The sequence below is a fragment of the Typopeltis vanoorti genome, chromosome 3 (genome assembly GCF_054136105.1).
Source record: "Typopeltis vanoorti isolate ZY-2024b chromosome 3, IOZ_Tvanoo_1.0, whole genome shotgun sequence".
Classification (NCBI taxonomy): Eukaryota; Metazoa; Arthropoda; class Arachnida; order Uropygi; family Thelyphonidae; genus Typopeltis; species Typopeltis vanoorti.
In genome coordinates this window covers 50713371-50728894 of record NC_143551.1, presented here as the reverse complement: position 1 = coordinate 50728894, position 15524 = coordinate 50713371, and the positions used below count along the sequence as shown (strand labels likewise).

Genomic DNA, 15524 nt, shown 5'->3' with positions numbered 1-15524 from the left:
CAATTTGGTTGACTAAATCCCATATTGCCAGCCCATCCTTGTTCGTTCAGTTTCCAGGTAGATACCTAACAGGATGCACCACGAGAAGGTGAGGATTGGCCATTAGGTCAGAAGCCCTGGTCAGTACTCGCATTCCTTTAAAGGCTATGTGGAGGTCTCCACATAGCCTCCTCTGAGAGGTCTCTGTATAACCGAGAGGTCTCCTCTCAGTTATATAGCTTTGACCCTTAAGCATCCCGTATACTATATTTAGGAACAATTATTGTAATTAGAGACAACTCAAACGGCACACCTAATGGAAAAACACTCTGCTCCCACAGACTATGCTGCATGCATGCAAACAGAACAATTTATTGTCGCACAAACATAACAGCTAACTAAACACATTTGTTCTAACACCTGCTTTCAAATTTTTGATTCCAGAAAATATGTGTAACAGTTGTTTATAATACAGTCATTGGATACAGAAAACTCTCAATTTATGAAAAGCAAAACGAATATATATATATAAAAAACTTGAAATCAGTTTGAATTGCATTTCAGATATTCAATATCATCCAGACACTTAGCAAATGCTAATTTTAGAAATAAAATTCTACCAAAAGAGTTGCAACTAACATGCCATATAAGCTTTGTGAAAATGCGACTGCTCGATGCAGAAGCGGCACATATACTAAAAGCAAATACCTGTCAGGAAATAAAGAAACGGCAGACACCCAAGTGCAAACCTGACATGTTAATATAATTTTAAATATGGAAAGTATAAAGGTCAAATGAACAATAGGTATGCTTCACACGTGCCGTTTTTCTGAGAAACAAAGGGTTTACACGAGATTACATTATCACTGGCAAATGATAGAGTGAGATACAGATAATTTGAATTTTGATAAAATTTTTAAATGCAGCCATATAATAAACACAGAAATCAGAAAAAGTAATCACTTGGAAAATTATTACTTTTCTGGAATGAATCAAAGAAAGGCTGAAATAACTCATTTTACTTATTTATACACAACCACCAATTTCTTGTTTTTCCTTAGAAATTGTGTAAGCACATCATCATAAAATGAAAGGTTTTTCCTCCCTTCAGTTCCATCATCAATGTCTTTTCAAAGCTGATGAAGGAGGCCGAATAGCCTTTCCTGTGTTTGTGTTCCCCTATAACACGTATGTATTCTCTTCATAGCCGAAAAAGGATGCTCGACTATAGCAATAGAGCTCAGAATCGACATGACAAGTTCTGCCAACTTATAAATTTCCTTGAAGGCAACCTGAAATTGATTTTCTTGCATGAATTTTAATAGTTAATGCACTGGTTTCCTGACAAATTCATCAGAAGAAAAAGAGCACTTTCAGTTCATTTTTCAAGCAAATGTAGTCAAAAACTGGGCCATAGAAATCCTTTAAGTTTTCTAAAATACAATCAGGAAACATCTTCACATACTGACCATATCTTTCACTACAAAGGAGTTGAAAAAAATTCAAGTTTCCAAAGTGAAGAGTATCTTTCTTCCACCTCCAGGCACATGCAGTTGACTATTCCCTGGTATAATCAAAAGCACATGCTCTTCTCCATCTCTTCAGGCCCTTTTTGTCTCTTAGGTCTCGACTCATCAACTGTATGCTTCTCATTTGATGAAGAACCAAATATAATCAAATCTATGTTCCTGTCTTTCCTAAGCTGCTTCACAGTGTCATGCACTTTACAACAGTACAATATATAACTGGATGAAGTTTGCTGTATATTGCTCAAGATCAGTATAGCCAAATACAACAGAAAAAATTTCTAGCAACAAAATTGTTCAAAAATCTTGCAAGAAATGCAAAAACCCATGAGCTTTGATGACAGCATCCATGACCCATTCCTCAGAATTCTCCACTATATGTTCAAAAAATTCAGTGAGTTGACTTCTGTGACATTTTACTGTGCTTATTAAACGGGAAGGAAAGTTCCATCTGGTTGATGTGTTGGAAGGTAATTTTTTAGCAACAAAATCTTGAAAAGCATTTATTCTTTTCGATGATTTAGAAAAATATGCCACGAATGCACTGATAGTTTGGAAAAACAACCTGCATTCCTTAATATTTGATAGCTTTTGCTTCAGAACTAAATTCAAAACATGGGTGTAGCAATGCATAAATATTGCTAAAAGATATGCCTCATAGCTTTCCTCTGTAATCTGTTAATATGCCCACTCATTACACAGGCACCGTGATAAATTTGGCCGAACTTGTCCTTAATATTAAATTCCACAACTCTGTTTACAACATATTTAAAAAGATCACCAATGTTCCATCATCACTTACATATGTATGGCGGCTATTCAATAAGTTATAAGTCTATATTTATACAGAAAACAGATTACCTTCAATCTTCATCATCATTTACATGGTCTTTTTCGAAGTAACTACTGTGAGACGCGATGCATTTGTCCCAACATTGCATCCACTTCTTAAACACATGTGAAAGTCCGTTTTTTGAGAGTTCTTTCAAAACTGCCTCCGCAGCTTTTACACATGCTTTGTTCATTGTGTTCACTGAGGAAACAGCCAGAAATCGCACGGTGTGAGATCAGGACTGTATGGAAGGTGTGGTAGGATATCTATGTTGTTCTTCTGCAAAACGTCCACTACATAACCAGCAATATGTGGCCTTGCATTATCATGGTGCAATAAGAAACCATTCTTCAGTAATGGACGCTTCCTTTTGACGTGCTGTACCATTGTCTGTAAAACATCCGCATAGTATGAGCCGTTTACAGTATTCCTGGGTTCCACAGCATGTTGGTAAACAATGCCTTCGTAGTCAAAAAACATTATGGTCATAACTTTACCAGCCAATTTTACAGTTTTTGCTTTCTTGGGGGTAGGCGAAGATGGCTGCTTCCATTCACTGCTTTGTTGTTTCATTGTAGGGTCATAGTGATACAACCAAGCTTCATCTGCTGTAATGATGCATTTTAAGAAGTTGTTGCCTTCTTGTTCCAGTCTTTCTTTCCATTCTGTGCACACATCCACTCGATACTGCATTTGCTCCGGTGTCAAGAGTTTGGGAATCCATTGGGCGCAAACACGTTTCAGTCCCAAATGTTCAGCCATGAACACTTCCCAGAGAAATATTCAGGACAACATGCAGCTGGCGTATTGTAATTCTGCGATCCTCCTTGATGATAATCGCTGCTGTGTTGACCATTGTCTCTGTGATGGACGTTGAAGGTCTTCCATCACGTTCAAGATCTTCCACATTTTGCCTTTCTGCCTTAAAAGTTTTATGCCAGCGAAAAACACTTGCCCTCGACATTGCTTCATCGTGGAAAGCTTCGCGTATCATGTTAAAAGTGTCTGCTGCCGATTTTTGCAAACGCACACAAAATTTAATCGCATAACGTTGTTCCAAGGACGCTTCCATTTCAATGACTGGTTGCGGCTCATAGGCTTGCCAAAATAAACTTGCCTTTAGTCACGTGACACTCTGGCACATCACCCCGTATACACCATCTATCAATCTCTTTCGTTAATACAGACAGCAACATTTCTTTATTCCACAGAAATTAATATTGTGATGAGTGGTTTCGCGACAGTAAAATTAATCTTATTACTTATTGCACAGCCCTCGTAAATCCGATGAACCTTTCACGTGTTTGCCCATTATGGACAAACGGAAAACAGTTGATAGCGGTGATTTTGACATTACATCAGAAGTTTCATCCAGAATAATGGCCACAAATGTAGCAGCAACAATTTCTTTTTTTCATAGTATCTTTAACTACATCGGATATAGCACTAATGATAGCATTTTGTACTGTGTAAGTAGTTCCTTGAAATACAGTTGAATCCTTTAAATGACTGTCTAAAAGAGGATCATACTCATGGAGCACATTTAAAAATTCTATAATTTTCTCGATTAGCTGAATCTTCAGATTCATCATGACCTCTCAAAAGAAGCTCTTGCTTAGCCAATAGCATACAAAATTTATTAATCTTTTCAAAATGTCTCTATTTCTCTTTACCTGTTCATTATGATGAGAAACTTCAATTTTTCTTTGTTTGTCAATGAGAGTGTCAATTATTTGTTTTCCAAACATCTTGAGATTTAAAAATGACTGAACATGTGATTGAGAGTGCTCATGCTTTTGGACTGCTGCTGTTAAATGATTAAGGTAGGAATATCCAAGCTTATTCCAAATGCTTTCTCTCTCTGGAGAATAATAAACAAGGCCAACAAAGAAGTCTTGACTGCACTTCACATCCAGTTAACCATTCTACTGTATTGTATTATATTGTGAAAAAATAGATGTCTCATATACTCAGTTTTTGCATTTTTGTGATTGCTCAGTAAATAAATTTGGAAGAGGAGGACGAGGCTTACCTCCTTCGACTACAGTCATACAATCCTCAAAAGTTCTGACAGAAAAGGACCTCCATTAGATCGTCAACACTGTTTCCCATTGTAAATATGGGCAAAAAAGCTATAAATTTATCGAAAATTATATATTAAAAACTTGTCTACCACCATTTCACACATGCGAAACAGATGAAACTCAGAAAACAAAAACAGCAACTCATGACAAATGACAACATTCAATTGGCTGGCTGCACTATCTGTACATCTTTTCAAAGGACTCAACAGTGCATGTATTTTGAATGAACACCCGGACTATTAACAATCAAAGAACAGGTGGAGTACCTATAGTATTCAACACTAAACATGAGTCTAATCTTCTTGAATGGCAGGCAATATCAAGTAGAGTGATGTGGGCAAATATCAGAATGAGGATCCACCCCATAATTTTCTATCTTCTTCTTCTACTGTTCTTAATGGATCCTTAGGCTCCCATTTTAACTGTCCAAGATAACCTTGGATTTCATAAAACCATGATTTCAAAATAAGATGGTGAGTCCTATCCCTATAACTGTAATTTCCTATACCAATATAATTTTTATAAGGATTTACCGTGCTTTTTCATTATTCCATGTTTGAATGATGGAATCAAATAAGGGATGAGGAAATCACTGTTATTAAAGGAAGACTGTGATGGTAGTTATTTTCTCGTTCTGTTTGATGATATTTATGAAACATGGTAATAAAGAAAAAAAAAGTAGATCCTTATGTAATGAATATATTGCCTATGAGTCATACTTGATAGCTGATGAACTGCAGCCAAGGAAAATTGAAGTTGAACTGCAGGATAGTGAGGAGAGCACATTTCAGGCTATTTGGTGTGAGATTGAGACAGGCAGAACAAAATATACAGTTGGGTGCTGCTATAGACCAGGTGATGGAATACATGGTGGAGATAATATGCATAGATAAATAGATACAATGAGTGGAAGGAGGGTAATTATTATGGGGGATTTCAACTATGGTAACATTGAATGGAAGGAGGAGAGGACACATGGGAGGAAGGAATTGGATTTTATGCAGTTATTAAGGGATAACTAACCTGAGACAGCATGTAATGGAATATACTAGGGGTTCGAGAGTGCTTGACCTAATAATTGCATCAGAGAGTTTGACTGTAATGAATATGACCACATTACCACCAATTGGTGAGAGTGACATAAGGTTTTGACCTGGGAGGAGGCCAGATGTGTGGAATTTTCAAATAAGAAAGGGTACATGTGGAAGTACCGGGCTGGTGAGTATGACAAGCTCAGGAGATTGCTTAGTTCAGTGCCATGGCATGTAAAACTGCAAGGGCTGGAAGTTGATGGTGCATGGGAAGTGGTAAAGGAGTGTTTGAGGGAGATAATGGCTGACTGTTTACCTAGAGTCCGGATAGTAAATCAAGTAGGGGTTAAATGGATGAATAACAGCATTAAGCTTGAGCTGTAAAAAAGGAAACAATTGTGGAGAGAGAGAATTTAAGGAGAAAGGTGACCTGCAGGCACACGAACAGTATAAAGCACAGGCCAGAAAGGTAGCGAGTGTGGTAAGGAAAGCAAAAGCTGATTATGAAAGGAAATTAGCCATGCAAGCTAAAGAGAATCCCAAACAGTTTTTTCGATATGCTGCAAGTAAAAGAAAAAATGTATACGGCAGAATGATTTTAAGGAATGCCGATAGTAGGGAGGTAACTGAATTAGTTGATATAGTGGAATTACTGAGCGAGTACTTTGCAAGAGTATATCATTCAGGTGGTGATATTGCAGGAATGAAAGATCCAACAGGTTATATGGGAATTGAGGTGAATAGTATATTACAAAACCTGAGTGTGAATACAGCTGTGGGTTTGGATGGTATACCAGCTCGGGTCTTACGTGAAGCAGCAAAAGAATTGTCAGTGCCCTTGAAGATTTTGTTTAATTTGAGTCTTGGGACTGGGTTGGTACAAGAGGGGGAAAACAGTACCACTGCATAAGGGAGGTTCCAAGACTGCTGTTGCAAATTATCGACCGATCAGCATATCAGGAGGAGTCATCAGGGTTTTGGAGAAAGTAGTCAAGAGAAGAATACAGGAATGGATAGATGATAATGGGATACTGTATGGGGGACAGCATGGCTTTGTGAAGGGTAGATCATGCCTCACTAACTTGCTCACGTTTTATAACACAGGGATGGCTGAGCTGGATAAGGGTAATGGGTTTACAGTCATACTGCTGGACCTTGCTAAGGCCTTTGACAGGATAACACATGGAATTCTAATCAGCAGACTGCAGCATATGGAGATGGATATAGGATTGGTGAAATGGATAGGAGGGTGGTTGACGGAGAGATATCAGAAAGTAGTTTATTCAGGAGTAGAGTTCAAAAGACGGCCTGTGACTAGTGGTGTGCCGCAGGGTTCTGTTCTTGGACCACTACTATTTAATTTGTTCATTAATGATATCGGAAAGGATCTGAGAGGAACTATTCATTTGTTTGCTGATGATGCAAAGTTGGGTAGAGCAATAGTGAATGCACATGTCAAAATTTTGCAAGGTGATTTGGATAGATTGGGGGACTGGGCTAAGGAGAAGGATGTCAATTTAATGTGGCTAAGTGTAAGTTTATGCATTTTGGGGTGAAAAGATTAGCACCACATTGGTGGAACTGTACTCTAGGAGATTGATGAAGCCAGAGATTTGGGGGTGTTGGTGGATAGGGAGTTGAAGTTTAGGGGGCACATTGCAAAAGTGGCTAAATCAGCTCATCACTTGGTTACTGAAGAATACTTTGACGAGCAGAGACAAGCAAGTTATTGTTTCTCTGTATCGAGCCTTGATAAGACCCCATCTTGACTACTGTGCCCAGATCTGCGTGCCAGGGTTTCTTCTTGATGTGGAGGAGGTAGAGAGGATCCAGAGGCAAGTGACCAAGATGATAGCTGGTTTAGGGAATGAACCTTGTGAGAATAGGTTAAAGATTTGTGGGTTGCAGACATTGGTTGATAGGTGGAAGAGGGGTGATATGATTGTGTACATTCAAATTACTGAAGGGTATCTATAAGATTAATTCAGAGGATATTTTTCAGAACAGGTCTGGTGGTGGGATGACTAGGGGCCATCCATGGAAACTGGGCAAGAGTGTGGTTAGCAAAGGTGTTAGAACTAGCTTTTTTGCATGGAAAGTGGTGAGTGAGTGGAATAAGTTGCCAGAGTCTGTTGTGGGTGCCATGACTGTGAGTGGGTTCAAGGCAAGGTATGATAGATACTGTGTGGAAGCTGAATAGTTGTAGACATGATGTTTAGGGCCTCCCTCGATGAGTCTAAAGATTCCTTGGAGATCCCTGTAATAATAATAATAATACTATACACTCAAAGAGATACTGTATTATTTATTTGTTATTTTCAAAATTAAGCATATATTTCTTCATTTGTTATATATGTATGTGATCTTTTGTCTGGCAGCATTACATTGCTGGCTAGTATGATTTCTGTTTTTTATTTTATATATTTATTTAATTTTACTAAATAATTTTCATCCCCAACAAAAAATTTTTGTCCCTATTGAGAAACATTGCTGTATATGGAAGAATTTTATTGAAATTCAATACTTATTTAGAATCCTTATAGAAATTTTTGACCATCTAACGTTTCATTTCAATTGTATCATTTGCAGAAGAAAAACATTTTAAATTATAACTTTTATATTGCTCCCACCTACAAAAAGCTGTAGTACATTCATACCTTGTGGATTAAGGATTTTTGTTATTATTAATTTTATATATATTTTTTTTGCATTTGTTTCATTTTTAATTTATACATAATCCAAATATCCTTTTCTAGAGACCAAACATGGAATATAATAAATTTAGTTTAATCCTTTATCCAAGTGTATGCAAAAGTTAATTTTAGGACTGGGGTAAAGTGGTACAAGTCCTGAAGATACTTTCAGGCGCAAACTTTGTTTGCACACACTTGGATAAAGGATTAAACTAAATTTATTATACTCTGACCAAGTGAAAAATAAATTTTCAACATCTTTCTCTAAATCCAGAGTAATTTAATAAAAAGGTGGCACACCGTTTGGCAGCTCCTATAGGAGGAGATGACCTTGCTAATGCTTCTGCCTTGGTATCTCCACTTGGGCCTGGCTCCCACTGAAGAGACCTCAATAAAGGTCGAAACTAGTCTGAATAGTGGCCCTTCCCTTAATGCATAACATTATACATATCCGCAAGGAAATGTGTTTTTGCATTATGGGAGATACTGGGATAGGAGTGTTGGTAGCTTGCTCCACCTTTGCAAGGAGTTGCCCGGTGTGCAAACTTTGTTTGCACACACTTGGATAAAGGATTAAACTAAATTTATTATAGTCTGACTAAGTGAAAAATTAATTTTCAACACGAAACATGGAACTTTTTCAAGCCACTGTGGTCATGCCATTTTGAACTCTGTGTTTTCCCTCCTATTGTTTGCTGCTTATATTCATATATCTTATGCTTACATCCACAGTTTTAATGATTTAATATAAACTTAATTATTATCTCTAGATGTTTGTTTCTTTTATTAAACAAAAACTTAAGGTGCATGGCAAATCTACTATTTTTCAGTTGGTTTTACTAACAGGGTGAATGATCATATTTATGTTGTTTAGTCAACCATCAGCAGATTTTGTGTCTTTCTTCTAAAATTGCCATAGCAATGATTCTTACCATGAATTCTCTATCAATTACTGCTAGTTTGTGATTTACACATTTGGAATCATCACATTATGGAATATTTACTGAACTAATTATGTTTCATTTTACTAGTTTTATTGCTTAATATGACTCAGAGCGAATATCAGCTTCTGTGGCATCTTTTCAATGGTAGTTCATTTATATGAAGGAACTAATTTTAGTTGGATGCAGTATCTGCACACTGCATCCAACATCAACTGATTCCAAATGTTTGGACTCTACATATTCTTCTCTCAGTTGGAAAGTATATTTTGTATGTTTTGTGATATTAAACTTTAACAATTACATTTTGTTTTCTTTATCCTTTTTTCTTATGCATTAATAATAAATTCATTACTGGAACTGTTTAGTCACATATTGTATATTCATTAAAGTGAATTCTGTTGTATGTCTGAAGACACAACTATCTCATACTTCTGAAATATGGAAGTATTACCCTGTATGGAAGTATTACCATTACCCTGTATGGTGTGTTACCTTTCAGGTAGAATTAAACATTATAGCCATGTATCATGAACATAGAGAATGGTTAATGATTGAAATGTGCACATAGCCATTGGATGTTATGTCTTCTTCTATGGTAGTAATTGAATAAGGAATCTGTTAGTACTTATATATGTGTTATTTGAAATAAAAAACAGAACTATATCATACTTTATATAGTATTTTTAGTAATGTTTTTATGTTTGTGTGCATGTATGTATTAAATATATATACACACACACACATGCATGAATAATGTGTTATGTATTTTTTTTTTTTTAAAGTAAATGTAGTGGACATATGGAATATCATAGAAGCTTTTCGGGAAAATGGCCTGAATACTCTAGATCCTAGAATGGAATTGAATGTATCCCAGCTGGAAAGCTTAATAACTTCTGTTTACTATCAGCTGAATAAAAGATTACCACTTTCCCACCAAGTTGATCTTGACCAGTGTACCTCCTTATTGCTGAACTGGCTGTTGGCAACATATGACCAGTGAGTTGAGCATTAATATTTGATAGCTCTTTAGCAGTTGAAATATAATCCAGAAAAACTGAACATCATATTATTTATTCAGTTTTTCTCTGAAACGTGTGGTTAATTTAAAGTTTACATGGCGACATACATTGCACTTCCTTTAAAAGTAATATATGCTATGGATAATATATATATATATATATATATATATATATATATATATATATATATATAGCTATTAATCAGGACTATACTCAGGGAAAAAAAAAAAAGCTGTATCGTATTGTTATTTTTATGATCACTATGCATTCAGGAAATTCCCCTCCAGAAAACAAACATGCCTTTTTACTTGCTCCAAAGGAGTAGGCCAGTTTGCCTCAAGAACTCCTGAATCACTTAGTGCCAAGCATTGTATGATGTTGTGAGAGCTGCATCTCAGTTCGGAGCGGACATATGCTGTACCGAAATGTCCCTCCACATAGTTTTTTTTCTGTGAGCACCGTACATTAATTCCTTAACTATGTCCTTAGGAAATTTATAACTTTTGCCAAAAACATATTTTTTGCAATTTAATTTATGCAAAATTTATAACACATTTTTGTGTAATATAATTTATTAGTATTCTGACAATCAATGTATGTCCACATTTGGCTGTAGTCATGAAAATATTTTCATATACAGGTAATAATGTAGTTCATCCTTAGCTTTTGGATGCCAATGTATCTGTGTGCAGTTTGAAAGTGATTTAAAAGATTTTATATAGTGTGTATATTGAGGTGCTAATTGCAGAATCAAATTATGAAAGATGTTAAATATTGAGTTTACTATATTACAGTCACCTTGCAACACACACACACACACACACACACACACGCGTGCGTACAAATTTGTGAAATCTCAAAAATTCTGTCTTAAGCTATTAAGAAATAATTGTAATTTTTTAATAAATATACTATCCCATTCCATCTTCCCTTTTTCATATTAGACTTGCTTGACTGTCACGGCCTAATTTTTATTTTCTTGGGAACCCTGCTTAATGCTTATTATAAGTCATTTAATTATATATGGCTTTGTGTGCTGTGTCTGTAAATTGTTTCTGTTATTCTGGCTGGTTTGTCTGTTTTGCAGAATGAAAAACCCAAATTTTCCAGGAGAGAAAACCTTGTCACCTCATATGAATATGGCTAACTCATCTTTGCTTGAAAAGCTCTTATAAAGGTTCTTCACCTCCTAGACATTGTTGATACTAACTAAGCTATAGAGGCTTTAAAATAAAATAGTGGAGTAGAATAAAAATGAGGTAAATATAAGCAAGTTAATAAAACATCTTTTTATAAAATAGTGCATTTGGTGTTGTTAATACTGTTAAAAACTTTTTGGAGAATGTGTGTGCTATAGTTCTAATGATGTTAGGTGCAGATGTTTAACATTATGATTTATGGTATTTCTTCTGTGTTGTTGAATTTAACAGCTTAGGTGTTGACAGTTATTCATGATTTATTTTTAACAGTATTAGCAACACCAAACGCACTATTTTATAAAAAGATGTTTTATTAACTTGCCTATATTTCACTGAATTTCAAATCAGCATCATCAGAGTACAATACAACATATATATGCAACAGTGAGTAAGTGAAACAATACAATTGTAATGGATAAAAGATCTAAAGTCCTATTTTGGTACCCTCTAATGTTGTAGAGAAAAATAAATAAAATAAAAAATAAAAATTTACAGTTATGTGGGAATTGCTCTTAGGATAAGAGTCTCCCAAATTTTGGACAAATTAATCCAATCATATTTGTTCAGGTTAGGAGAATTGTTCATGGCCATAGCTTACTCAAAAAATAATCTTTCAGATCTGTAACGACTTCTAAATGGCACATTGGTTTTCGTCCATCTAATCTTGTGTGAAGGGGATGTCCAAAGCGTGGTCTGCCAGTCCTGACTTGCCATAATATAATGGTAGCGAATGTATTTTTTATGTTCTTCCAGACGGATGTTAACAGATTTCCTGTCTGCCCATAGTAGGCCAAGTCACAGTCACAAGGAACTTCATACACTCCAGGATTTGCTAGAGGGTGAAGTTTATCTTTAATGGATCAGAGTTGATCCACTTATGTTTTCACGAATTAAACTTACCAAGAAATATTCTTGTTTTATCCTTCATCCAAGTGTAGCAAGCAAATTTTGCACATGAAGTATCTTTACAACTACAATTTAGTATCTTTACACTTTACAATCTAGGCTACTTGTATATAGAGGCTGACGACTTCATATCAATTACCTTAGTATCCCATAATGCAAAGTGCATATCCTTTTAGATGGGTATAATGCTATGCATTATAGGAAGATACTTCACATGCATACTTAGTTTGCTTATACTTGGTTTAAAAGATGAAACAATATAATTTCTTTGCAAAATTAATTTAATTTGTGAAAAGGGAAAAAATTTTCTACATTAATCTCTAACCTAGAGAATTAATTGTGATACATCTTTTTACTACTTGTATTTGTGAAATATATGGCTTCTGCATTAATTCAACCTTTGTATCTCTTCTGGGTCTGGCTCCCACTGATGACATTTAATAATGTTCATCTTTGAGTTTGCTTCCTTCTTGGATAGTGGAGCAGTTCTACTTGGTGGCAGGTTTTATCTGTCACTCAGTGGGGCCACTGAGTGTAATAAGAGCATTTATCATGCTCATATACAGTCTACTTTCCCATATAAGATTTAAAATCCCAAAGATATCCACTTTGAATTTTGCAAAGCTTAAAAAAATTTTATCCGTACATTGTTTTCTTTTGAGGAATATACTGCTTACATTTCAGTCTGCCTTTGAATGATGTAAAGCCTTCATTGATCCTTAAGTCTCTTTCTCAGGAATGTATAGTGATGTAAAGTTTTTATAAAGTTTGTTGAGGACTGAGCAAAGAGGTGTTGCCTGATCATATTTCACATTGTTCTGAAAATGCAAATACTTTATGATGAGACTAAATTGTTTTTCAGTCATAACATCACAAAACACTGGCATGTTCAGAATCCATTCTATAGACAATACATCTCGAGAGTGGACTTTTTCACACTACCTTGCACAGTCAAGAGCAAGAGCATTATAAATAAGCATAAAGGTTAGTCTGTTCCACTATGAATGAAAGAATGTCATCATCTAGAAATGAAGGAAGGAGCCTGAAATGTTGCTGGTGTCTAAGTCTTCAATAATTCCTTGCTTATCTATGAATGAAGACTGCGGACAAGCTGGTGTGCTTTCAGTGGCAATCACCCATATTCTGCATAAAAATATGCCTAAACTACAGGCAGAATCGCTGTCTTTAGAGCTAGACAAATCCCTCCCCCCCCCATCATTGGTTAGAGCAAGAGCTACTTGATGGCTCCAACTTTTCTGCATCTCCTGAACTTTTCTTTTTACCCTGAAAGTTACTGCTACTGAGGCTGCTACTTACCATCTCAGAAATGAGTTGTCTTAGATATTCCTTTCTGCTTGAGTAACAGGCTGTAAGTGCTAACAGAGATTAGCCACCACCTATTGAGTGAGAGGGAAAAAAACATCCTAGTTGGCACAGTAAAAAACCCCAAATTAATAGCTCAGTATCTTACACACATAAATTTCTGTTTTCTTTTTCATCTTTCTGATTGGTTAGCAGATGTTCAAAACATTTTATTCTGATGTTGATTCTGTAGGATGACAGTATTTTTTAAATATTAATTTACCAAATTACCCAATATCACATAATTTCCTGGTTTATAATAATCAGGAAATAATATAAATAAAAAAATATACAAAATGTGCTAATTTATTATAATCAGAATTTAGTTTTGGAATTGAAAAGTTAAAAGTTATCTGGTACAATTACTTTGGAAAAATAACGAATTCAAAAAAAAGTGTAGCTATGTTACATAGCTCTGTGTGTGTGTGTGTGGTGTGAGAGAGTGATAGTGTTGCGATGTGGTGTGTGTGTGTGTGGGGGGTAACCATCAAAGGCAAAATACAATTTTAATTCTGTTGTGAAAAATTTGAAAATGACAGGTGTATGCATCACTTATGACTCATCATCATCCGTATCAAGGATTTAGGCCTAGTATGGCCTGTTCCGGTCTTAGAAGTCATCGTTTAAGAGGACGTCCTGGTTTTCTTTTTCCTAATGGCTTGTACTTTAAGGCTTGTTTTGGTAATCTTTCTGTTTTCATTCTTTGAACGTGTTCCATCCATCTATGTTTATATTTTTTAATTTTTTCAATTACTGGTTCTTGGTTTAATTCTTTCGTAATATCTTCGTTTCTTCATCATCATCAAATTCCTGCCATGTACCCTCAAGGAGTGTACAGGATATGATAGTACTACATGAAAAAAATTACATCATTATTAATTTCCTATCTACAATTTTCCTCCAAATCAGTCTGTTACTTGTCAAGACTCCAACATTATCAGATCTTATATTTCTATCGTCTAAAGCATTTTGTACCGTATCAATCCACCTATATCTTAGTCTTCCTCTGGGTCGTTTTGCTGCCAACCTGGCAGAGAACACTTGTTTTGCTAATCTTTCCTCGCCCATTCTATTTAAGTGACCATACCACCTAAGATTAGCTCTGCTAACGCATTCCTGGATGCTGATGATGTCAAGTTCTTTCCTAATATCCTCGTTTTTAATATGATATTGCCATTGATGCCATCTGTTCATGCCTATAATCTTTCTCAGGACTCTCATATCTGTGGTCTCTAGTCTTTGGTCAAGTGTTTTACTTCTGACCCAGCTCTCAGATCCATAAGTTAAAACTGGTTTGAACACTGTCTTGTACACAGCTAATTTAGTGTTCCGACTGATTTCTCTCTTATTCCATATGAATTTATTCAATTGACTTCCCATCATACCAGCTTTGCTGATTCTGTTGTCTATTTCTATATTTAATTTACCATCTTCAGTAAAAATCGTGCCTAAATAGCTGAAATGTTTTACTTGTTCCACAGGTTCTCCATTCACAACACATTTTTAATGTGTTGTGAATGGTGACATTTTCAATGATTCTGCCTATTTTCATTGTCTTTGTCTTTTTATTGCTGACCTTCATACCATATCTATTACAACAGCTATTCAATTTAGTCAGAGAATCTTGCAGACTTGTAGCAGATTTATTTAGAAGTATAACATCATCTGCATAAAGCAAAGAGCTGACATTAACATCTCTAATTTTGATATCATGTTTAATACCACTTTCCTTCATAATGTGATCCATATAGATAATGAATAACAGAGGGGATAATGTACATCCTTGTCTCACACCAGATTTAACATTAAACCATCTTCCTGTACTTCCTTCAATTCTAACTGCTGACTTACAACTCAAATAAAGACTAAGTATTGCTTGATATAATGTCCCATTGACACCATATAACTGAAGCGTATTGAATAGCTTCTCTCTTGGCACCTTATCATAT

General features: G+C 35.5%; 1 protein-coding gene across 1 annotated transcript in view; it reads left to right on the top strand.

Annotated features, from left to right (window-relative positions):
* LOC150108119 (dystrobrevin beta-like) overlaps window positions 1-15524 on the top strand; it is a 262083-nt gene that overhangs the window by 20543 nt on the left and 226016 nt on the right. The window contains 1 exon segment of the mRNA XM_090415602.1: window positions 9872-10085. Within this exon segment, the coding sequence (XP_090271728.1) occupies window positions 9872-10085 (214 nt within the window).